Consider the following 26,592-nt stretch of genomic DNA (forward strand, 5'->3'; position numbering starts at 1 on the left):
AAAGTAGCAACAACTTTTGTTTGACTCTTCCTTCACAAGCCAAAGATCCAGTGTCAGAGTATTATTGACAGAATCCTGCCACAGAAAGATGAATGGGGAGCCAGAACAGCGATGAGAATGGGAGGAATGAAAACCAATCTGTTTATCTGCTAGCAAATCCTTTTTCTCAGGTTCAGTCTTCCCTCTCATGGATCATGTTGAATTTGTAGGTTACCTTCAGAAGTGCCCGTCAAAGTAGCAACGACCAGTGTGTGGTGAGGAAAACTCACATGCATTACACTGTGAGACAGCCTAGTGGCCCTCCCAGCCTGGAATGTGAGCATCAGGATGCTGAAGGCATGGTTAGCATCACCATGTCCAGACTTAAATGACAAATTGGCATTGCCGTCTGGCTTTAGGTGCCACGGTATCAATAAACTCAGATATCGCTCATGAAAATGGATGAAGAGCCCGGAACAGACAAGCTGGGCTCTTTCCTTCCTCATTGTGTCCTCATGGGGATGAGACTGAAGTAGGGGGCAAACACGGAAGTCCCCAAGTGTGTGTCAAGACTCAGATATCTGTGTTAGCTTCTCTGTTGCTGTTCTTATGGGAACTACCCTGACTTATTCCACAATATATACATACCTCAAAACATTGAACTAGGAACTGGAGAGATGACTCAGTGGTTAAGAGCACTGACTGCTCTTCTTGAGAATCTGGGTTCCATTTCCAGCACCCACATGGTAGCTCACAACTGTCTGTAACTTCAGTTCCAGGGGATCTGATATCCTTTTCTGACCTCTGTGTAAACTGGATGTTTGTGGTGCCCAGATATACACGCAGTCAAAACACCCCATATACATAAAATACTTTTTAATTTAAAAATAACCCATTATTTAAAAAAAAACAAGCAAAAGCCAAGAATTTCATTGTACCCCACACGTATAGACTTATTAGTCAATTAAAATATTATTCATTTAGATTTTTAAGGTTGATTTTATATTATTCGTGTGTGTGTGTGTGTGTGTGTGTGTGTGTGTGTGTGTGTGTGTGTGTGTTCCACCTCAGAGGCCAGACAAGGGCTTTGGATCCCCTGCATCTGCAGGTACAAACCGTTGTGAGCTTCCAGATGTGGGTGCTGGGAACCAAACTCAGGTCTTCCGCAAGAGGAGCAAGTGTTCTTAACCACTGAGCCACCTCTCCAACCTCATCATTTAAAACATTTCACTTAATTAGTGTTTTATACTAAAGACCACCAGAGTTTTCTCCCTTGGAACTTGAGTGGCTTCCAGCTTCTTTTCCAACAAGTAAATCTATTTATGACGGTTGTTAGTTCAGTCCCCGCCTGACTCCGAACAGGAAATTGGTGTGTTGTATCTGGATTCGTTTCTGATTTTTCTCATAGTGAAGGCTTTGGCTCCAGGCTCTTACACCTTGTGTCTGCCTCGCTGCGTGATGGAACTGATATCCTGTCTGCAGCCTCCTGCACTTTATCCAGTGAGAGCCTGTGCCAACAGCCTCTCCTAGCCATGTCTTGACTCAAGAAGAGTCCCCGGGAAGAAGGCAGAAATGATTGCTTGGCAAGACGTGGGCTTAGAAGCTCTGTGGACCCTGTAGGCCTCAGTGATGTACGCTCAGGGGAGCCATGGCTTCATTTCCCTCATTTCTTTCACACAAAGTGTGATTAAGGGAAGTGCTTCCATATGGCCTAGGGAACTCCCAGCCAAACTGGCTTCAGCTGGCCAGTTTCAGAGCCACAGCAGACAGGACGGGGCCACCAAGAGAAAGAGTCAAGAACAGGAAGCACCATACTTTCACATAAGCATGCTACCTTTAGCCTTAGCCTTGGCACATGGGTTTCCACGTGAATGAAATGCCAGCATTCACCACATCACTCATTCCTTGGTGCGGAGGGTCTGCCTGAGCACTCCGGCTCTCCTTTTCACATAGGAATTGAACAAAAACATTTGATCCTTTTGGGATTCTTAACTAGTAGCATCCCTGGTGGGCAGGAAGATCTCCAGGGCTTGCTGGCCAGCCAGTCTAATGGCAAAATGGCAACTCCAGGTTCAGTGGGAGACCCTGTCACAAGGGAACAAGGAAGAGAAGGATGAAGCAGGATTTCGAATTCCACCTCTGGCTTCAGCATACACGGACCCAGGTGGGTGTCTGTACTTGCACACACATGTGCAAGTACACGCACATCACATACACAAACAAAAGGAAACAGAGAAGAAAAGAAAAACCAGAATGACAAATTTGGGGCTTATACGTCCACACAGATTTTCCTGGAGAGAAAACACTTAACTTGAAGAGAATGTTTCCTTAGATCTTTGGGAATTTCATACATTATATTTTGATCATATTCACCCCTCTGCCAACTCCTCCCAGGCCCACCCACTCACACCCACCCAACTTTGTATCTTCGTTTTTCCTTAAGCAGTAAATGATCTCAATAGGTTCTTGTAAGGATATATACCCTGAAAGCTGACGGTCGATGAGAGGAGAGGGGAGAGAAAGAAGGAAGCAAAGGCGGGAGGGAGGACGAGAGGGAGAGAGGAAAGAAAGGATGGAGGGAGAGGCAGGGAGATCTAGACCGGGAGGGATAGAAGGGGAGAGGAGAGGAAGGACCTCATCAACAGTGAGAAAACGGGGACTGTGGAGCTGACTCAGTCAGTGAAATGTTTGCCACACAAGTCTGAGAACCCTAGTTCAGATCCCCAGCACCCAAATCGGGCACAGTGGCCCACGCCAGTATTCCCAGCACTTCGGAGAGGCAGAGAGGCACATCCTGGGGTTCATTGGCCAGCCAGCCTAGATGAACTGGTGAGACCCAGGTTCAGTGAGGGACACCCTCTCAAACACTAAAAGCAGTCAAGGAAGGACACTTGATGACAACCTCTGGCCTCCACACACGCGTGCACACAGTTGGAGGTACACACTCACAGGAATATGTACACACACTGCACACACACACACACACACACAAAGAATGATGCACAGGTAGGCCGGCATCTACAGCTAACACAACACTCCCTCCAGGTCCCTTCCCATTTCAGTACCTCTTGTCCACACTTTCTACAAAATAATAACCAGACAAATGGTTTCAGGACACAGTTCCTCTGGGTTCTGTTCTGGTTCCATTCGAATGTCCTTGGTGTCTAACTTCTTTTGGACTGTGGTAGAAATGGAGTCTTCTCTGGTGGATTTCCAAACCTTTAAGGGCCAGCCCTCACTCTAGGTGCTCCCAGCACAACAAGCTGAACTGCCCATTGTGTTAGCGCCCTCACCCAGGAGCCGCGCTAAGTCAACCCTTCACGGCACAGCCCGTCTCTTCGAACTGCCCGATCTGGGTCCTTCCTCCCCTTCTGCTTTCTACTCCAGTCCATTCTTGTGTGATCCTTCCCAAACACCCGTCAGCAGCTCTCTTAAAAACCTCCCTTCACTTATTTTCTAGAATTCATTTTGTGAGACACTTCTTAACAGCCCTGGTCTTTAATGGGTTTGACAACCTCATAGCTGGAATGTAAGAGACCTAGTGAAATGACGTCATACATCCGAAGAGAACTTGGATAATCCTCAAGTATTAAGTTGTCTTGGTACCAGTGATAATGATGAGCGGGATGCTTAGTGCCTGGTTTCTATCCTTTCAAAAGCAAGAGTGTCACATGCTACAGTTCTGGTCAGTGGCAAAGAAGTCCTAAGGAATGACTTCTCTTTCTGAAAAAAGGACACAGAATTGAAAGAAAGTCTCTACTACCAGCTCTCTTTATCTGAGAGGTGGATGTGATGTCTAACCATTCAATTCTATAGCCATGAAGACAAATTCACAATCACGGGATGTGAATAGAGAAGAGCTGGAGTCCTAGAAGATATCACAGAGCAGGAGAGAGCAGCTTCCCCAGCCTTGGCCACCGGTCCAGACTTCTCAGAGGACACATATACCTCTGCAGTTTCTGGTTTCATGAGATTTGGAATATGTGCATTTCTGTTGGCATAGCAGCCATCAGTCACCTACTTCATGAAGTCCATAGAATGGACCTCCATCAATTCACACTTCCCAACCTTACTGGGCTCCCATTATGATCCCTCTATCTTTTTACTATCATTAGTGAGTTCCATCTCCTTTCCCCCTAGTGAATATATCTCACTGTCCTTATTCTCAGTAACCAACTCTTCCACCTAGTGAAGAGCCAATCAGAGCCAAGAGGATGGAACACATGTCATTTTCCATCATGTTCTCCAGTTGTGCCTTGAATTTATTCCCTCCTTCCCCTTTGAAAACCCCTCTACCTGTTCTCATCTTCTCTTCCCTCATCAGCTCACTGAGGTCAAGCTTGTGTATCTGAAGTTCACTGATGCCACTCTTGTGAATACTACAGATCATCTTCAAACTGCCGAATGGGGGAGGGGGGCAGGCAACCCTGGATTCTAGCCATCTTCACAAGAGCATTTGACTTCCTTGAGATGACCCATTCCTGTGGCTTCTGTGACTCTTGCTAAGTTCTGTGTACACTACCCATTCCTCTTCTCTGATTAAATGTTGGAGTTCCTCAGGTGCAATTCATGGCTTTTTCATGTTCCACGTGCTCTCTTTGGGTGGACCCATCTACGTTCAAGACTGAGTCCCATGATGGGCTGGTATGTTTCTAACCACCCTCCAGCCACAAACAAAATACACTCAAGAGCTGTTAGAAAACATCGGAAGAGTGCAAAGGGGTTGAATATCCAGAGAGCCAAGATTCTTGAGAGAAGGAAAATCCAGGGGGATGGGCTCTTGCCCTCAATAGATGCCTCCTTTCCAAGGATGCCTAATCTCAGAAGAGCAGATGAATATAACAAGCTGCCTGAGATGAAAATGTTGCTTTGTCTTGTGTCTCTTACTGTAGTATTTACTTAAAGAACTTCAAACTCTGATCCTGGAATTCCTCCTCCTCACTATCTTTCCAAGTATCCTCACTATCTCCTGCCACACTCCTTCAGATGAAGGTTCTTGGGTTTAAAAGGACTTTCCTATTTGAACTCTCTGCTTCCAGGTTGTCCTTGAAGGTGATCTCTGAGTTTTCCCAAGTCACTCTACTGTCTAAATTGTTTTGATGACTCCATCTGACGCAGGCTATAAACGATGCTGACTACAGCTTGTGTGGTTGACTCCTGAACACCACTCTATCTAATCTCCTTCTCAATGGACACTCAGCCTGGAGTAGCAGATGAGCAGGACCACAATGAAACCCTGCTTGTTTGGTGTGATGGAGCATGCCTAGAATTCTAGCACTCAGGAGGTTTCCAAAGGGTCAGCCTGGGCTGCATGGCCAGACCCTGTTTAAAACAAAAACAAAAACAAAAACAAACACAAAAACAAACACACACACACACACACACACACACACACACACACACACACACGCAAAAACCAACAATTAAAATGGCAAGTTTTTCTCCAGTGTTATACCACACATGGAATTCATATTTCCTCTTGGAAGATTTTGTCCACCTGTCCTCCCTAATTCCTGTCCTCCCTGCTTCCCCTCCCCCTTGCTTCCCATCCCCCCTGCTTCCTGTCCCCCTGCTTCCTGTCCTCTATGCTTCCTGTCCCCCCTATTTCCTTTCCCCCTACACCCTCCCCCCCACTTCCTGTCCCCTCTGCTTCCTTTCCTCTCTGCTTCCTGTCCTGTACCCCCCCCCCCGTCCTGTCCTCTCGGCTTCTTGTACCCCTTCTTTTTCTCTTTCTCTTCCACCCCTCTTCCATTCCTATAATGTCCTCCTTGGCCAAGGAATAAGTAAGATCCCAACTTCATACAACAACCAGACACAAAAATGAAGAGAAGATTTAAAGATAGACAACACTAAACAATAAAAACGGGGCTAGAGAAATGGCTCAGTGGTTAGGATCACTCACTGCCCTTGCAGCAGACCTGTGTTCAACTCCCGGTGTCCACATGGCAGCTCACAAATGTTGTAACCCTACTTCCAAAGAATCTCAAGCTCCCTCTGACTTCTATGGCTCTGGCACACACATGTTACATGTACAAACATTCAGGCACATATATGCATAAAATATAAATACACATTTCAAAAATAGAAAGATAGAAAACAAAACCACAGAAGCAGTGAGTGAAAACTTGCATGAATATTCTCTCTTCTTTACCGTCACAAGTCCTGCCTGAGGGCCAGCTTCAACCTGCAGCTGATTTATTTTAAATGAAGGTCCATTGGCACATAGCTACATTGGTTGGTTTGTGGGTGCTTTTATAGGACAAAGGTTTTGAGTGGCCAGGACAGAGATGTTATGTGCTGCAAATATTGACTGGCTGGCCATTAACACATACACTTGACCCCCGAAATTAAAGAGAAATTCTACTGAAATGAGAAGACAAAGCATCTGAATAAATACAGCTTCAAAAGCATTGCTTCCTCAACACACACAAAAAGAAAAGCCACATAACAAACAGACAACCACATTTGAAATAGGTGTGACACACAAAAGCTTAGCATTCCTGATACACAAAGTTTACAACATTGAAAGTTAAGAAATGGTAAGGCAGATAGATGGCTTTGATAGATAACCAAAAGTGAAAAATAAAATAAATATTATATCATTTTCTGTCTAGTTAACAACCAAAAGAAGACAAATAAAATGAAATTTTGACCTCAGTTTACCTGAAAAAATATTTTAGGCTGCTTAATAATTGACTACCAAATATTTTTAAAACATCAAGACTTTGTAATGGCGATAGCTCAAAAAATTGGGGAACCTTTAAAGAGTTGGTAGAAATGGATTTTATGTGTCCTTTTAAAATAGAAAATTGAAAAATAATAATTTTTAAAAAGAAAGAAATTTGACTTCTGAAGAGTGGCCAAAGTTAATTCCATCCAGACAAGCTCAGCATTAGGAATGTCTGTTCTGGTAGGAAGGAAAAACCCAGCTTGTTCTCTGGTAATGCAGAACCGGCTTTCCAAACTTACTTTTCTCTGGAGCCAGGTGCACCTTGGCCTGGCCCCGCACCAGCCTGCAGGTAGAGCCGTCCCCTGCACAGACTCCACAGTTGTCTTCCTTGGCGGTACTTCCCAGCTGCCTGTCACAGCCCACGACCTGTGTGGGAAAGAGGGGTACAGCATCACTTAGGGTGTTACCTTGCTTCAGCTTCTAGGCTGGTGTAGATGTAACCAACCGTCTTATTAAATAAGAAACACAGAGCCGATTCAGAGAAGAAAGCCAAGAGGTCAGAACTAAGAGCCTTACCCTTCCTACTTCAGCGATCCTGCTTCAGCCAAGAGAGCTCTTCGAAAAAGGGCCTACTTCTTGTGTGTATGTCTTTATGTAGTCTAGCTGTTCTGCCTTCTCATTGGTTGTAAACCTAAACACGTGACTGCCTTGTCACTGCCTGTATGTACCGCCCTCCAGGTCCTTAAAGGCGTGCACCACCACCGCCAGGCACTTGCTATGGCTTTAAAACTCTGACCCCCAGGCAACTTTATTTATTAACATACAATTAAAATCACATTTCAGTACAAGTAAAATACCACCACATTTCCCCTTTTCTATTTTAATAAAAAGGAAAAAAAAGAAAAAGGTTATAACTAACAAAAGAAAAACTATATACAAAAGTACAATAACTATATACAATATATACAAATAATAAATGTCTAAACAATGTCTAGTCCATTTGTATTTGACAAATTCAGAGATAATAATTTCATTATCCTATTTTGTTAAGTCCTAAATGTATCTAATTCACTTTCTATCCTAATTAATCTTCAACTATAACTAACTAACCTTCAACTATAACTAACTAATCTTCAACTATAACTAACTAATCTTCAACTCCCTCAGAGACTCAAGAAGGAAATAATATTAGCTAACAAAAATAAAAACAGAAAGTGCATGCAAGCAACTTCCAAAAAATTTGTGAGTTGACAGAAACAGCCAGCTGCCTGGACAGTCACCTGAGGTTTCTCCGCAATGCTGGGGCATCATCTTCAGTCTATAGGCTTAGCATATCTGACAGACTCATTTGTGAAGTAGGATGTACACAAGGTCAACAGTTCAACCTCACATTGGGTGAGAGCAGTCCATGTACCAGAAACACCTGAATTCCACTAGTGTCTTTGTAGCTAGAGTTTTCCTGCCTGGCCCACGGTCAGGGCAAATCTCTCTCACCCGCCAGTCCCACAGCCACTCAGACCTGACCAAGTAAACACAGAGACTTATATTGGTTACAAACTGTATGGCCGCGGCAGGCTTCTTGTTAACTGTTCTTACAGCTTAAATTAATCCATTTCTATTAATCTATACCTTGCCACATGGCTCATGGCTTACCGGCATCTTCACATGCGGCTTGTCATGGTGGCGGCTGGCAGTGTCTCCCCCACCCAGCTTCCTGTTCTCTCAATTCTCCTCTCTGTTAGTCCCGCCTATACTTCCTGCCTGGTCACTGGCCAATCAGTGATTTATTTATTGACCAATCAGTAACACATTTGACATACAGACCATCCCACAGCAGGCTGGCTGTCATAATGTGGACACTATCTTGTAAATGTCACTGATGGGATGTCTTAGAGTCTAAGATCATTTATGTGACGTCCATAAGTGGTTGCAGCTGTCTCCCTGCAACCTTACTCTCCTTTAGTTATATTTCAGATATCTGTGTGCCTATAAGAGATATTTCTTTTCCCCTTTTCTCTCTGACCCCTCGCCTTCCCTTGAGATAGTGGCCTTGAACTTGTTGTGTAGCTGAGGATGACACTGAGTATCCGGTCTTTCAGCTTCCACCGCCCAAGGGCTGACAGTGCAGGCCTGCTTTCACACATCTGGTTCAGGCAGTGCTGACAGTGCAGGCCTGCTTCAGAACATCTGGTTCAGGCAGTGCTGAGAGTGTAGGCCTGCTTCAGCACATGTGGTTCAGGCAGTGCTGACAGTGCAGGCCTGCTTCAGCACATCTGGTTCAGGCAGTGCTTACAGTGCAGGCCTGCTTCTGCACATCTGGTTCAGGCAGTGCTGAGAGTGCAGGCCTGCTTCAGCACATCTGGTTCAGGCAGTGCTGAGAGTGCAGGAGGCCTGCTTCAGCACATCTGGTTCAGGCAGTGCTGAGAGTGCAGGAGGCCTGCTTCAGCACATCTGGTTCAGGGAGTGCTGACAGTGCAGGCCTGCTTCAGCACATCTGGTTCAGGCAGTGCTGACAGTGCAGAGGCCTGCTTCAGCACATCTGGTTCAGGGAGTGCTGACAGTGCAGGCCTGCTTCAGCACATCTGGTTCAGGCAGTGCTTACAGTGCAGGCCTGCTTCTGCACATCTGGTTCAGGCAGTGCTGAGAGTGCAGGCCTGCTTCAGCACATCTGGTTCAGGCAGTGCTGACAGTGCAGGAGGCCTGCTTCAGCACATCTGGTTCAGGCAGTGCTGAGAGTGCAGGAGGCCTGCTTCAGCACATCTGGTTCAGGGAGTGCTGACAGTGCAGGCCTGCTTCAGCACATCTGGTTCAGGCAGTGCTGACAGTGCAGAGGCCTGCTTCAGCACATCTGGTTCAGGGAGTGCTGACAGTGCAGGCCTGCTTCAGCACATCTGGTTCAGGAAGTGCTGAGAGTGCAGGCCTGCTTCAGCACATCTGGTTCATACAGTGCTGAGCACCAAGCACGGATGCTGGGCAAGCACTGTATCAACTGGACTACATCCCCAGTGCCCCTTCCTACACCTTCCTTCTCTCCAACCCTACCTTTTCCCCAGACTCTCATTTCTTGCACCCGATGTCTATGCCTCAGGCCCACAGCATCTCTGTACATGTGCTTCAACACGGAGAAATCCAGATGAACCCTACATCTGTACAGTTGCGTCTGCATTTCTTTCTCACCAGCTGCTCTTACACCTATGTTGCCACCTCCATATAACTATATCCACATGTCCACAAATGATCTTAAAGAGAAAAGCTAGGAGCTATGTCCCATATGAACCAGGCTTGACTGTTATCTTTCAGTTTGTTGTGTTACTATGCCTGTGGGGTGTGTTAGATTGAAATCCTCCTTACAGGAGAAGGGCTGTGTTTCATATTTCTTCTCATGTTCACAAATAGGACTTTTGCATAAAGTGTGCCCAGTGATATTAACCAGTCTAGTAGTTTATCTCTACTTCCCACAGTCACTCCACTTTATACATAAACCTGGCATTGAAGTGCAGGGACTTTGGAGACAGACGGCCATGACAAACCCTGACTCACCCACCACATCTTTCCAAATACAGGATGCTGGGCAATTTAGACTCTCAGAGTCTCATTTTCCTCAACAGTGAAGCAGAGATAAGGATGCCAATGTGTGTTTCACAGACGGTCTAGCAAGGGTTAAAGGATAAATGTTTTGCTAGGAGCAGTACAGTGACAGGGAGATTCTAGAGAGTTCTGCAAAGGGGTCAATCGGACTGTTTCTCTTCGTTGTTCATCTTGGACTCCAGGAGCCGGCATGCCGCAGTTGGCAGAGATGTCAAATCACACTGTACTCCAGGTGCTGAAGGGAAAAGCGGAACTGGAGGGAGTTCAAACCACATCTATAGGCGAGTCTTTCCAAAACATTGGTGTTGAAGGGAAGGAAAAAGACGGAATGAAAGCTTCAGAGCAAGACAGGAAACGTTCCAGGGCAATGAGGGAATAGCTGGGCTTTGAGACGTTTTCAGTCTTACCCCAGGACGTCGGGAGGGAAGGGTCTACACTGGCTCTGTGTAATCACAAATGGTGAAAGCTACAGCCTTCGGCATTATTTACCTCCATGGGAGAAAGTCTCAACGCCGGACTCCCTGGTGGGAAAGCTGCAGTGGGTATTAAATTATTGGGTGAGCAACTGGATTCAATAACCTTTGTATCCTTTCCATCCTGATAAGATGACTTTAAAGACAATATTGGCGATAGCCGAGTTTTTTTTTTAAATTTGTGTGTGTGCATGTATGTCACTGTATGAGTCCAGGAGCACACACACCAGGGGACAGATGTGACAGTCAGTGGACAACACTGGGTGTTGGCCCTTGCCTTCCTTAGCTGGCCCATGAACTCCCAGGAATCCTCCTATTCCTGCCTCCCCAGAGCTGAGATTAGAGATGCAAGCTGCCCTATCCAGCTTTATGTAAGTTCTAAGGATCCAAACTCAGGTCCGTGTGCTTACGTGGCAAGCACTTCACCCACAGCCCTGTTACAGGGTGCTGAGTCTGACTGGAGGCTCACCATATGTCCGGCATGGTGCCTCAAATGCTGCCCCTGCTCTCTCAAGGTCTTCTCTGCAACCATCTTGTGACCTTCTATCTGTGAGACCTTTTATCTCCGTCTTACAAATAAAGAGCCTGTGGGCACATGGCTGGAGCTGAATGAGTTGTCCCCATGGCACAGATAGCATGCAGCACCAGTGATAGTTCTAAACCCCTGACCCTCTAAGCCAGTGGTTCTCAACCTTCCTAAGGCTGCAGTCCTTTAATACAGATCCTCATGGTGTGGTGACCCACAACCATACAATTATTTCGTTGCTACTTCATATCTGTAATTTTGCTACTGTTACGAACGGCAATGTAAAAATCTGATATGCAGGATATTTGAGATGTGAGCCTCCCAAGGGGTTGAGACCCATAGGTTGAGAACCGCTGCTCGAAGCCGACTCCCACCAGTGTGCCACACCTTCACGCACCTTTGCTCTCAGCAGAAAGACAATGAGGATCCCTGTTACAGAGGACTTTATATGAATATTTACAAGCACATGTGGAACCGCTTAAGGGTGATTGATTCTGGAAACACACTTGCATGGTTGGGACCGGACCAGTGAGTAACTGTGTTCGTGAAACTTTCCCCATGGGAAATAATTCCGCCATGAAATTATAGACACCATCTTCCTGGGCCAAGCTCTGTCCTCACATGTCGCTGTCCCTGAGCGCTTTGCATTTCATGAGGATGAGAGTCACCCTCTCTCTGCTCATCCAGGAAGGGCGTGTGCTGAAAAGCTAGGATGGGCTTATTTTGAAGAGTGTTTGGGGCCTTGCAAAATCTTGGGCAATCGAATCCCTCCCCAGCACTTGTATTTGCTTCCTAATTTTTTTTAAAGTTAAAATTCATCCAAATCTTACAGCCAAACAAAGCATGTGAAAACATCACAGAAAAATGATATTTGAAAAGGTCTGATTGCCCTGTGATTCATCAAGTGCGAGGCAGAGCTGACCTTTAAATTGAAGCAGACTGAATGCAGGCTTGCTAGATCCTCCACAGAGAACAATGAGCAACTCCTAAAACATTATCTGAAGTGTTTTCAACTTCTGTGACATCTCCTAATGTCAAGATCCCTAATTACAGTGATTCATAAGCTACTAACTGATAAACCCATCAAGCATATTAACATCAATTAAATTACCCTTTTCTCTAATGCCAAGTATAAAAGTATAAATCAATAAGACAAGATTCTTATCTTATAGCACAGTTAATGGGACAAGTTAAAAGTTGCAAGACACAGGATAACATAAACACAGATTTAAATATATGAGCAGTGGTTTTTGGAAGACATATTCATTTATAAACAGAACTTCGGCAAAGACTATTGCAAAGTTCAGGCGATTGGAGTTTAAATAAGCGCCATTAATCCAAATTAAGCAAAATGTGAATTTTTCCAGATAAATCAAATTTAATCCTTCAAGAACCAAACCATTTTTTGAATGAACTTCTTGCTTGATACCTCTGAAAACTGGATTTTACTTGAGAGAAAATCCGAAACTGAGCTGGTGCCTAACTAGAAGCTTTATGCCTACAGATAGTGTTCATGGTCCTGGAAGGTATTCTGTACACTACCGGAGAAAAAGAAGTAATCGTCAATAGCACACAGCTACAACCCCGAGGACCCACAACAGCAATCTGTTTGCCAGACTCTGGCACAAAGGTTATGGGAGTCGTCAGCCAGGTTTTTTAGAGTGAACTTAAAGCCTGCTCCATGAGATGGAACCCATGTCTGGAAATGCAAGAACCTAAGACTAGATTGGTCATGGGCCCTGGGGGAAAATCTACGACTATTATTCTGCTAAAGGAACATAAAATGACATCATTGTCTCACTCGACTTTCATCGGAGAAGATTCCCCTTGCATGGAAATTAACAGAGATCCATAACTGGACAATGTGCAAAGAATGAGAGACTTTGGAACACTCAGTCCTACATGGAATGTCTTCACCAAACTCCTCCTCTCAAGGTTCCGGGATCGATCTGTGCAGAACAGGAGGTAGAAAGACAGTAAGCGCCAGGGATGCTGGGTGACTCCAAGGAAATGGTATCACCGAGATACAAACAGGACTGATGCACACGGGAGCTCACAGAGACTGTGGCAGCACACGAAAGTCCCACACAGGGTCAAACCAGACAGATCCCAGCATGGAGAAGGGGAAGGGGACACAGTCCCACCCCTAACCAAGAAGCTATGTGCAATTGGTACCTGCTGGGAAAGGGAAATCGGTTTTCTCCACTGGAGTATCACCGGGTATATCCACCACACTCCAGGGCACAGGCCTCATCCTTGGGAGCTGTTGGCTAACATAAAATGGACTCTATGCTTTTCATGGGCCTTTTATTTCATTTTGTTTCATTCTCTCTACCACAGCTAATTTTTTTCTTGCCTTCTTGTTTTTGTTTTGTTTTCATTTGGGAGAGAGAGAGAGAGAGAGAGAGAGAGAGAGAGAGAGAGAGAGAGAGAGAGAGAGAGAGAATAAAGCTGCTCAGAGCATAAAGCTGGGTTGGTAGGGAGGTGGGAAGGATCTGGGAAGAGTTATGGATGGGAAAATATGATCAAAATAAACTGTATGAAAATTCTTTTAAGATTATGAAAAACTGAAAAAAAAAAAACCAAGCAAGTCGTGGTGGTCATGGGAGACACTCTTAAGTATTTCAATTCTCCTTTCAATCCATGCAAGGACTATAGCTCCTTAGTTTCATTAAAAGTGACCTGTTGTTACTGTGGTTGACCAGTGAAATATGAGCCCAGCTGGCTTGTGTCAGTTCTGCTAAAAAGGCTTTAGTGTCAATATGAGACTCTCATGGTCTCTCTGTCTACTGTAGCCATACTAAAAGTGTGAGGTTAAGATAAAGCCTCCCTCAGCCTGGGTCCCTGCAACATTCCAAGAACAGAAATCCTGATGACTTACATTGGCAAGAATCAGTATTTGATTGCTTTAAGCCACTGACCTCAGAGGGTTGTTTGTTTCTGCAGAAAAAAAAAAAAACTAGCCCATATTACATAGGGGTGCAATCCAGCCATTCACACCCAAAACAAAGTTGGGGAGATTTTTTTTTTTTTTAAGAACTGGAAGTTTCATGTTCAAATCCAGATCTTTAAATTTTCTTCCCAAGGAAAACAAACAAACAAAACCTCTAAAACGCTTATATTTCTGTTACCTTTTCAGTGTAATTTTAAAAAAAGATGGAGGAAGCTACAAAGCTGAGCATAATTTAGTCCGACATGAGAAAACTGGAAAAGTCAGGGACTTCGTGGTGGGAAAACTGTAGACAGTATTAAATTATTGCAGGAGTAGCAGAATCCAATGACTTCTGTGAACTTTTACCCTGAGTGTGTATTTTCCAGTTCGCACTCTGACCAGGCCTGAGCAGTCTCTCTGCAGGGCTGTGTGTGTGAGCACATGCATGTCTTTGAGTTTGACGCCATGCTCCTGAGCTATCTATTTACACCTGCTGTACTGACCGACCTTATCCGAACACATCCCATTTTCAACGAAACTGTAGCATTACAAATAGCCAGACAAATACCATTAACTGCTGAGCAAGGAAGGCAGGCACCTTTGGGAGAAAAATGTCTGCATTAAGAACCCCTGGGCTGTCTTTTCTTTTTGTTTCATCTTAGAGTACAGAAAGCCTTACAGAGACTGAGGCAAGATCAGCCAAGCACTCCAGCTTATTCTTCTACGCAACCTAGAGTGAACTAGGCTTGCTCTAATACTGGACTGAGCATGCCTCCAAATATTCCTGTCTGCCATCTTTCTTTTCCGGACATATGTGCTATGACCATGAACTTAGCAGGACCAGAAATGTGTCTATCATCTTTCTTTCTTGAAATATAACCTTACACTGAGCATGCTCAACACGCACAGCTTAAACTGAGCACGCCCTGTTATTTCCTAGCTACGTACATTCATCTGAGTGTTTGTGTACCCTTAACATTCAAAACGTTTTTAAGTCTTGAGATCCCCACAGTATTTGGAGTGGGACCCCTTAGAGGTGGTTGGATCACAAGGGTAGAACCCACTAGAATTGAGTAGTTTGTGCCCTTGGAAAACAGACCTGGGAGTAGGCTCCCATTAAACAATATTGTTTCCAATGCTTACTTAGATCTGGACTTCCAGCCTTTGGAATTGTGAGAAGCACATTTCTGTTGTTTATTAAATCCACTCTGGAGCACTTTGTTATAGCTCATACAGATGGAGACATTCTGGGAAATGACCTCCCCTGAATGCCCATTTTCCTTATAAACAAAGTGTGTAGTCTCCATTCAGGTAGGAAGGTTACTGTACCGGCTTCTTCAGATGTTGCTGAGCTAGTGAGTAAGGTGTTTAGATAATGCCCGATCCCCAGAAGACACCCAGTGTCACTCGTTATTTTTATCATAAATTTTATTATATATTTTTATAACAAATTATTTTTTATTTTAAAAAAGTTATTTTGTGTGGATGTTTTGTTTGCATGTATGTCTGTGGACCATATGTGTACAGTGCCTGAGGAGGTCAGAAGAGGGTGTCAGATCCCCTGGAACCAGAGTTACAGACAGTTGTGAGCCACCATGTGGGTGCTGGGACTCAAACCCAGATCAACTGGAAGAGCAGCCAGTGTTTTTAACTGCTGAGCCATCTCTCCTGCCCCTCAAAAATTATTTTATCACAAATTCTAAGTGATTTCATCCAATTAGCTGCCAGGAAATCTGATAAACATAAATAAGAAATCAAATATGGTGCTGAAGAGGGGCATCCACGGTTAAGAGCATGCCCTGTTTTGGCAGAGGATCCAAATTTGGTTACCAGCACCCTTATCAGGTCTGTCTGTCTGTCTGTCTGTCTGTCTGTCTGTCTGTCTGTCTCTCTCTCTCACACACACACACACACACACACACACACACACACATCTAAGAACAAGAAGGAGGAGGAGGAGGAGGAGGAGGAGGAGGAGGAGGAGGAGGAGGAGGAGGAGGAGGAGGAGAAGGAGGAGGAGGAAGAAGCAATCAAACTGGACCTGCAGAACTGGCCTGGCAAACATCAGAAGCAGAAGCAAATTTCATTCGGCGAGACCCATGGTGAGATCTGTGACTGTCTCATGCTGTCTGCTTTCTCAGGCTAATGGAAAGTTGTTCCCAGGAGCATTGTGACATGTTCCTTTAATGAGAAAATTGTAAACACACTTGCAAAAATTATTGTCTGTGCCAAATACTCATCAGCGCTCCCTTCAGTGATCCTGAGGCCAGCAGAGTGAGTCACACAGTTCACTCTCTCCCTGACAACTGCTAATATTCGCCACATTGCCCAAAAAGGGAGAGTGCTATTCTGTGGAAGGAAAGACACTGAATTCAACTGCAAAGAGTCTGCATCTTTTTACTCAGATGGCCTGCACTCACCTTGAAAAATAAAAACAGACATTACCCCTTACTGGCAAAGGACTGGATTACTTGGATTCACAAAAGCACACCAGGAGCCACTCACTTAAAATGGGCTAATTCAGAACCGGAGATTGCTATAATCCTGCAGACCTCTTCAAGTGCTGGGAGTTATAGGGGCCAACAAGGAAAGGGGGTTATATAGTAAAGGGGAGAGCTTTGGACAGTGAGGACCAGAAGAGGCCAGGGAACATGAAGTTGGGTTGACTGAAGGCCCCCTTGGTGACAGCTATCCTGTTGGGCATCTAGAATGTTTTGGGAATTGAATGTTTTTAAAAGGTCTGACACGGAAGGTTGTATCTCACTTTTGCCCATTGAAAAGGTCAACTCTCAGTGACACGAAGGGAGAAGCCACTCGGCCATCAGCCAGCTCAGTGCAGATGGTGTCCTGCATCTCAGGAAGTGACCTACAAGTCTATGCAACTACAATCAAGAATCTTGGGATTAAACCATCCTGGGAACAATAGTGGGTGTCCTAACTTTGTTTTGTTTTAATTTAAAAACAAAACAAAACAAAACACAGAGTTAGATGAGAAGATAAGGTGAAGACAGAGGCCAAGCCTGCCATGATGGATCTACAGGAAGGAACATGAAGGCTGACTATCAACCACAAGAAGCTGGAAGAGAGAGGCATGGGGTGAATTTTCTCTCTAGAAGAAACAAACCCTATGGAAGCTTTGGTTGAGGGCTTTCTGGCTTCTAGGCTGTGAGAAAATGCATTTCTATTGCTTTAAGCTATCAAGTCTGTGGCAATTTGTTATAGTACCCACGGGAAGATAATAAAGTCTGCTATCCACCAGGGCTTTTTCTAACCAGGTCACAGGCTTTCCTCAAACTGAGGTCACCAAGTAGCTTTCCCCAATCCATCTCCTGATCCTCATGAATTCACAGAAATAATTGGCAGTGTTAACTGTCCTTGGGCAATATTCGCCCACCCTTTCTTCTCTTGTTTATGGTCTTTCCACGACCCAGAAGTCTAGTCCATCAGTCACCTTCAGGGCCACTTTCCTATGCTTTCCCCTTCATTGACAAGGTCAGTACTCTGCTCTCCTTGCTCAGTACCCAGGGACCTTAGGTCAGACATCAGGACCTCAGAATCACCCCCTAAGGTCTAAAATTTGTGCCAACTTACCTATTCACAGGCGTACCAAGCTCATCTCATCTTTTACCCACACATTCATTCTCATCTAATGTTTCTGTCTTCCCACTGATCTCACTAGTCTACCAAGTGACCCCCTTTCACTCCCCACATTCATTCAAACATTCAGTCCTAAAAGATCTGCTTGTGCATTTCCAAAGTTTCCTCCCCTTCTTCATTCATCCTACCCACTGGTTGGCCTTGCACCCCTTATGAGTCCAAACTTGACCTTCCATTGTTTTCCCAGATCCAGCCCCCTCCAAATATTCTGGCACACTACCACTGAAGTGACCTTTCCACAGACAAGCCCATCTGAGTTATTTCTTGGAAAATTCCTCAGTGGCTCTTCTCACAACTCTCAGGAAAAGTTAACAACTTGTTTCTTTCTACTCACACTCACAGCCCCATCTTCTAGCTTATTGCACAAGGATACCTTACCTCAGCCCTATAGAAAATTTAGATATACTTACACACACATGATGTCACATGCTTGTTCTGTATGTCATAAGCCCATTCCTTCTCTTTGTTTAACTTGTTCTCAACTTTTCAAAACCTCAGTTTCTAATATCACTTCATTCAGAGTGAAGAAGCTCAGACTAATCCCTCACTCCTTTGCTGATACTCAAACCCAGGGCCTTGCATACAAGGAAAGTATTATATCACTGAGCTTAACCACAGCCCTCTAAGTCACCTTTATAATGACAAGTTTATTTTGAGTATAAAAGTAATGCCTGGCATTGGCAAAAAGTTGGGAGAAAACAAATATAATCTCACAAAGTGTGATTATGTAGTAGACAGGCCCCAGGGTGGACTAGTTACAACAGAGGGAAACTATGGACAGCATATAATGCAGAAGAATGGAACAGTAAGCCTTGACCATGGGAAGACTTGTCAACAGAAAGCATTAGTTAAGATGGAGCAGGGCACGCAATGGACAAAGGGAGATTGGCAGGCAGCTAGGGAAGGCTGGATACTGCAGTGCCACCTTAAGAAGACTTTGTTTTACGTTTACATTTGAGATATATTTGAGTTGTGTTTTGTGAAGGGTGCCAATCTGTGTTTATATTTTATGTAAATGTCCCGTTCTCCTAGCACAATCTGCTGCTGACTGTCTTCTCTCCACTGCTCCTTTCTCAGAGATCGCTTGGCCTGCTGTGGACTCAGCTCTAGGATTCTGACTGTGGTCCACTGGCCCATTTGTCTCCTCTTACACTAGTGTCTTACTGCTTTGATTGCTGTCACTTTCTATTGAGACTTGAGGCTGTATAATGTCAGTCCTCCAACTTTACTCGGCTCCTGAAGTATCATGGTATATCCTTGGGGGGATGCTAATGTAAGTGGGATTGTATTTTCAATGTCAAAGTCCATTCTTCAGCTGTATATCATCAAAGTTGCTGACTTTTGTATAGCAAACCTGTTTATATACACTGTACTACTTGTAATCAAGTATTAGTTCTAGGAGGCTTTATTTTTTTATTCAACATATATAATCAAATCATGTATAAACAAAGATAATTTTGCTTTTCCTCAAACAGCATACATTTTCTTGACTTTTATTCCTAGTATATTGAAAAGCAGTGGCAGGGACTGGAGGACATCTTTGCCTTGTTCCTGATCTTAGCAAGAAACTGTCTGATTTCTTACTGTTAAGAACGACATTAAGACAATTGTGGTGGTGCACACCTTTAATCTCAGCATTCAGGAGCAGAAGCAGGTGGATATTTGTGAGTTTAAGGCCAGCCTGGACTACACAGTGAATTCAGGACCAATCAGGGCTACACAATGAGACTTTGTCTCAAAAACATACACTACACACACACACACACACACACACATATAATATTTTATATATATATATATAATATTATATATATATATATTATCAAGTGGTAGAAATGCTCCCCAAAGTTTTCTGGAGGTTATTATTAAACCATTTCTATGGTTTAACATGAATGAGTGTTAGATTTTGTTAAATTCTTTTTCTACATCTGTTCCTATGATTATGGCTCTTCTTTAGTATGTGGTTATGGTTGATTATATTGATTCTTTGAATGTTGAACGAGCTTTGCATAGCCAGAATAAATGTCACTTGGTTGTGTTTCTACACATTGTTGGGTTTGATTTACTAGTATTTGTTGAGATATCTGTATATGGGCTTATGGGAGAATGAATTTAGAAGATCTCCCTCTATTCCTAGTTTCTGAAAGAAATAAAAAAGAATTGGTATAAAACAGGGTGTTTGCTGTGAGATTGTGTCTCTTAGCAATGTTGTAAGCTACACCCATGACGTCTCAGCAACATGCCTAAACATGAGGAAGGACAGTAACAATAACATGGACAGGAGAAAGCCCATGAAGCCTCAACTGTACACAAAGAACTACAGGCAACTAAGGAGTTCTATCTAGAGCAGGAGAAATAGTCTTCCCCAGGGAAGAGACACTAGCTGGTTATCCAGTACCAGACCGTCAGCCCTGAAAACATACACATGAGTAACATTATACAGACTGAAAAGGTCATATTTATGTATTTAGGAATGTATATGTATGTGTATATATATATGTGTGTGTGTGTGTGTGTGTGTGTGTGTGTGTGTGTGTGTGTGTGATAGCAATTAATGACAAAAGAGGCCATGTATATGTATGTGTGTATATATATATATGTGTGTGTGTGTGTGTGTGTGTGTGTGTGTGTGTGTGTGTGTGTGATAGCAATTAATGACAAAAGAGGCCATGAATTTGAAAGAGAGCAAGGAGTGGTATATGGGGAGGTTTAAAGAGAGGAAGGGGAAGAAGGAAATGATGTAATTACATTATAATCTCAAAAAATAAAAGAAATTAAAAAAAAAACTATGAACGAAGAAGAAGAGGGGAAGGAAGAGGGGGAGGAGGAGGAAGAGGAGGAGGAGGAGGAGGAGGAGGAGGAGGAGGAGAAGAAGAAGACTTGGTATAATTTCTACTTGAAATATTTGAACAGAAAGTGAATCCCTGAGGCAGAGGGTTTACTATTTTGGAAAGTTTGTGGTCACTGATTTGAGTTATTTACTTCTATAGGCATATTCTGATTGTCTATTTTTAATTTTATGAAGTGTGACAGATCTTGCCTTTCCAGGAGTGGGTTATTTCATCTGTCCAATCTTTGAGCACAGGGTTGCTGTTACTCATTCACTGTCCTTTTAATATCCACTGGGTCTGATCTGAGTAATGTCTCCACTCTGACATCTGACACCATTTTGTTTCTGTCTCATTATTTTCTTAGTCTGTCTTATAGCTGTAAAATATCAATGCCATTGATATTTCTAAAAATCTAACCTTTAGTACCATTATCTCTTCATTTTCAATTCTTTTTTATTAAGTTTTTCTCTCATTTTTATTAGTTATTTTTTTCTGCTTCACTTGGATTGAATTGTGCTGCATTTCCAGTTTCCTAAGGCATAGATGCTTTATCTTGGAGCCTTCTTTGGGGTTGGAAATTTCCTTTTGAGCGTGGCTTTCATTGTATTGCTCCCATTGTATCAAGTTCCATTTCCGTGTTCACTGAATTCAAAATAGTTTTTCCTTTGTTGTGAGATATTTGCCTATGTGTTATTTAAAAATATGTTGTCTCTAAATATTTTGAAATTTTCCAGTGGTTGCCAGAGGTTGGGTGGACAGAGAAATGAAAAGACAAAGCATGGAGAATTTTATGTTGGTAGAATGACTCGGGATGTCACTGGTGAGTATATCATAGGCCTGGATTCTCAGGACTCAAGAGACTAAGAGAGGAAGACCACAGGCTTGGTGCTATCCTGGGCTACACTGTTATTTTGAAAACAGTATAGAGCATATAGGAAGACTCTGCCTAAAGAGGAAATAAAAACAAGGGGGAGGAAATGGTGACTCTGATGTGGGCAATGGTAGGTTGTCTCAATGAAGGCTCATCAGCTGTAACATCTGTTTAGTTTGGATGGGAAATTTGGGGAATGGGGAGGACGAGCATGTATGGGAACAAGAAGGGGTATGGAAAATATCTGTCTTACACTCATTTTTTCTAGGCACCTCCTTAAAAATTATCTTAAAAAGAGAATTGAGGAGTCAGGTAGCAGAAAATTGTGTAGGAAGGTCCTGGAAAACTTGGCAGTACTCTTGGATTTTATGACAGCCTCTCACACACCACTGAGGAAGGCAGCGAGCACAGGATGGTATTTAAAAGGAAGGAGGAAAAGAAGAGGAAGAGGAAAAAGAGGAAGAGAAGAAAGGAGGGAGGAAGGGAGGAAAGGGAGGGAGGGAGGGAGGGAGGGAGGGAGGGAGGGAGGGAGGAAGGAAGGAAGGAAGGAAGGAAGGAAGGAAGGAAGGAAGGGACCTGAAAGTAGAAGGGAGTATACTTGGAAAAAAGAAGGCTGAAAGGAAAGCTGAAGAAGAGATGTAGCATGAATTGTTAAAAGGTCTTATTAACAAAAACAAACCTGGAGCCAGGTATTGGGGTGAACGTAGAAAGATTAGAGAAACAGAACAAGCCACAGCCAACCTCACCTCTGAATCCTCATCCAAATGGATCTCAGCTGAACTGCTGCTAAAAGCCAAAAGCTTAAAAAGGCTCTAGTTCCTGGTCCTCATGCCTTATGTACCTTTCTGCTTCCTGCCATCACTTCCTGGGATTAAAAGCATGTGTCACCATGCCTGGCTGTTTGCAGTGTGGCCTTAAACTCACAGAGATCTGAATGGATCTCTGCCTCTGGAATGCTAGGATTAAAGGCATGTGTGCCACCATTTTCTGGCCTCTATGTCTGTCTAGTGGCTGTTCTGTTCTCTGACCCCAGATAAGTTTATTAGGGTGCACAATATATTGGGGGACACAATGTGAGCACAGAGAGACATGAAAGGTAATGAGGGAAAGAAAGATAAATATGTTTTCTCTCACATGAAGCTAGGCTGATTGCTGCAGTTAACTGTTACTGCTCTGAGCCTTCTAGAAGAGATGGAATACCAGAGATTTGTTGATTTTTGCTAGCATTTGTTAAATGTATAAAACAATGGGTTTCATTATGACATTTCATACACACACACACACACACACACACACACACACACTTTGATTCTCTTCAACCCCCTATTACCATATCCTGCCCCTTCCCACTGTTCCCCCTTCTCTACTTCCAAGCCTGGGTGCCAGATATTGGGACTAATCCATGGAGTCTATTTCATGATCAAAGGAATTTATTTGGGGGTAAACTCACAACCACGGGAGGCTTATCGTAGGGTCCAGGAAAGCTGAGCTATGTCCCACGCTGAACGGCTTGGTCCAAGACCTCAGCATCCAGAACCACGAGGTAGCCAAGAAGAGAGTGCTTTTGTGCATCCCTGGTCTTAAGGGTTCTCAGCGGGCCCCGCCCCAGGGGCAGGTACCTCAAGGTCATAGGCAGGTGTAACAGGTACAGCTGCCTCACTAGGGGTGGTGCTTCAGGGCATGGCTCAACCAGCTCCCCACTACACCTTCCTCATACTTTCTCGTATTAACTCTATTATTTTCCTTCTTTAAAAAGCATTCTTCAGGGGCTGGGGAGATGACTCACTTGGTAAAGTGTTTACTGTATATACATGAGTTCAGACCCCTAGTATGCTGTGGTAGATGCCTATAATCCCAGACCTAATGAGATGGGGACAAGTATAGATAGGCTGATCACTAGGGCTCACTGATCATCCAAACTCTAGGGTCAATGAGAGACTCTGTCTCAAAAAATGTGAAGAAAAATTGAGGAAGACGCCTGATGTCAACCTCTAAGCTGCTACCAATTCTCATGTGAACTAGTACATCTATACACGCACATGTGCTCACACATGTGCGCATGCAAACATACACACACACACACACACACACACACACACACACACACACACACCAAAAAAAAAATCTTTCAGAGATCAAAGGAAGGGGAAGGAATTCTATGATGTCCTTATAGTCCTCATGCAGTCTCTGGAACCTGTCTAAATTCCCACTTATTGCCATCCTCTGGAGTTGATGCCTTCGTCTCCAAAATTGCCTAACCCACTGGCTGGACTGACCTTGATCCCAGAGATCAGCACTGCCCTCACAAAGCAGTGTTCTCAGAGTGTGGTCCTGGAGTCCACAGCAAAGCTCCAGTAACTCTGAGAACTCCAGAGAAATGCAGAGCTGGGCCTCACTCCCACCTACAGAGCCAGAAATTCTGGAAGGGAGCAGCAGGTTACACTATCTCAAACACTCAGGGGTGTCTGTTTGCGTGTCCTAGTTGGAGAGTTCCTGATCCCAGAGGATTAGAAGGAGTCATATATTTTGATTCTGCACAGGCAAAAGCCAAACTACATTCAATAAGGAAAACATGATTGGAATGCTTGATGTCCAGGGTTTTGGAAACCTTTCTCAGCGATCGGAAGAACAGGGGGAGAGTTCCATCATTTTCCCTAAAGCCCTCCCATTCTCTACTGGGAAATACACTTACACTGAAATGGTCAAAACCTCATTAGCGAGAATGGACACGGCACGTCTCCAAACCAAGGACGCATGGCAGGTGCGGCTTACCTGGCAGATGCCACTTATGCACATATCCAGTGAGTCAGCGTTGCAACGAGTTCCATCCAACACTTTTGGTGCCAGTTCCACTACCAAACTCTGTCCCCGAGCATGACACTTGAGTGCACATGGGGCAGCGGGGTCACTGTACAGTGGAATCCATTCATAATAATGGCCCTGGTACTGCACGTCGTTGTAGGCTGAGCACTGCTGGGCTCTGAAGTCTTCCGAATCTGCCGGGCAGTCCTGCAGGTAGACAGAAGGAACCGTGCGCATGTGCACATTAACCAGCCACAGTGTCAGTGAAGGCTGAACCAGACCCCACCCGCCTCCGCTAAGGCTCACCTGAGTTCCTCATTGCCCACCCCCAACACCCTGAGATTACAGCCTGAATCTGCATTTCTACATCACGGAATTCCACAGGGGGGTCTCTGCAGCGCTGACCTACTCAGGGGGTCATTTTATTAATCTTATCAATCTTCCATCCAGGTATTTTTCCCAGCTAATGAAGGCATATGATGTGTAGGTGACCCTGGTTTAGCCATCTCGTGTATAAACTTCCAAGTGGATTGCAGTCTCTTTTTTGAATCAAGGGGGACCAAAGTCTTTTACATTTCCCAGGTGATTCAAGGTCTTCGTAGGGACAGTATTAGACCTCCCCCTCAGGAACCATTTCAGTGGGACCATTTGCCTCCATTTTAGCCCCAAATTGCTTTGTGTTTTTATTAAAGTATTTTAATTATATATAATAATGAGCTTTATTAAGATGTTTGCACACATGTATATGATGTATTTTGATTATATTTGCCCACATTATCCTCCCTTGCCCCTCTCCCACTGACCACCTTCCCCTGTCCAATTAGCTGTCATTCTACTTACATGTCTTATTTTGTGTTCCCCCAGACGGCCCCACCCCCACCCTAGCAACTGTTAACTGCCTATCAATCTCCAGGAAGGATGTAGTCTTGTCCAAACTTCTGTGTCTTGTGAGAATTAATTGCTGGCTGTGCCTCCACTGCTGTTTAGTACATCTGCCTTTCCTTCTCTCCTCTCCCATTGCTCTTCCCTGGTACCCAACATCTGTCTTCAACAAGCTAGTGCAAAATTCTGTCTGGGACCAAAGCAAATACAAGCCAACACCCGGGGGCACCCTCATATTAACAGTAAAAAGTACAAGTGTTGATGATGTGGGGTGGCCTTTTTATTAAATTATGCATTCTTCCTGCTAGATGCTGGATGAGACAAATGTACACTCACTGGAACTCTGCTCCTATTATTTTATACTCTCCTCATTAGGAAGATAATTAATGTTCATTCTAAAAACTTTGAGGCAAAGTTTCTCTTAAAAATGAATAAGTTACAAAGTTACAAAGATCCCTACACTTAAATATTTATACAAATCTTGATTCTTTTCCAAGGGTTTGTTTCTGGAAATAAAATTTTCTGAGTCCAAGTGTATGCATCTTTTATGGACTCCTTTAATGTCGTGAAATAGTCTTCCAGAAAGGCATTACCATTAGCCATGGCCTATACAGGCTGCCTGCCTGGATCCTTCTCCCCCATTTGGATATTATAATTTTCTAGTAAGACATACATAATGGAATTTCATTGCTTTAACTTACATTTTCTTCTTATTATTTAGGCTTCATAGGTAGTCTTGTAGGTTTGCTTTTTTACCAAATCTTTGAAAATTTCTTGTTTTATGTCCTCTGTTCTGTCTTTGTATTATTTTTAGCAGCTAAAGCTACTACTTTTTATAGTGAAGGCATCAAATTTGGTCATTTGTGTTGGAAATCTTTTCACTATTTAACTTTGCTCTGGGAGCCTCGTGAAGTCAAGAAGGCTTAAATGTTTGTGCAGTCTGCTCTGTTAACGTTTCTTACCCTGCAAGATTTCTTCCTTTTTAATGGGCTACAGATTCTTTCCTTACCCTGCCCCGAGGACAAATAAGTATTAAATGTATTTGTCTAGTTCCTTTATAGGTTGGCAATGGCATTTAACTCTTTGGGGTTTTGGGTTTGGGGCTTTATGTATCATTGTTGTTCTGGGTTGGTTTTTTTTTTTTCATTTTATTTTTGAGGGAGGGTCTCTGTGGCCCAGACTGGCTCGCCTTATATTTTGAACTTACAGTTGATCTGCCTTGTTCTGCCTCAGCCATGTGAAACTATAACCAGTTTAACTCTTGGTTATAGCTGGAATTATTCAGATGAATACTGGGAGGTAAAAATCTTTCCCTATTTCCTCACAAAAAAAATAATTAATATGTTTCAACATGCTTCTAAAATATAGTTTATTTCCAGTC

General features: G+C 43.7%; 1 protein-coding gene across 1 annotated transcript in view; it reads right to left on the minus strand.

Moving 5' to 3' along the window:
- Adamtsl3 (ADAMTS like 3) overlaps positions 1 to 26,592 on the minus strand; it is a 191,076-nt gene that overhangs the window by 137,788 nt on the left and 26,696 nt on the right. Inside the window, exons 4-5 of the mRNA XM_059269120.1 lie at positions 24,300 to 24,536; positions 6,949 to 7,075 (exon numbers count right to left, since the gene is read on the minus strand). Coding sequence (XP_059125103.1) covers positions 6,949 to 7,075; positions 24,300 to 24,536 — 364 coding nt within the window. The remainder of the gene's footprint in view (positions 1 to 6,948; positions 7,076 to 24,299; positions 24,537 to 26,592) is intronic.

The sequence above is a fragment of the Peromyscus eremicus genome, chromosome 1 (assembly GCF_949786415.1).
Source record: "Peromyscus eremicus chromosome 1, PerEre_H2_v1, whole genome shotgun sequence".
NCBI classification, from domain to species: domain Eukaryota; kingdom Metazoa; phylum Chordata; class Mammalia; order Rodentia; family Cricetidae; genus Peromyscus; species Peromyscus eremicus.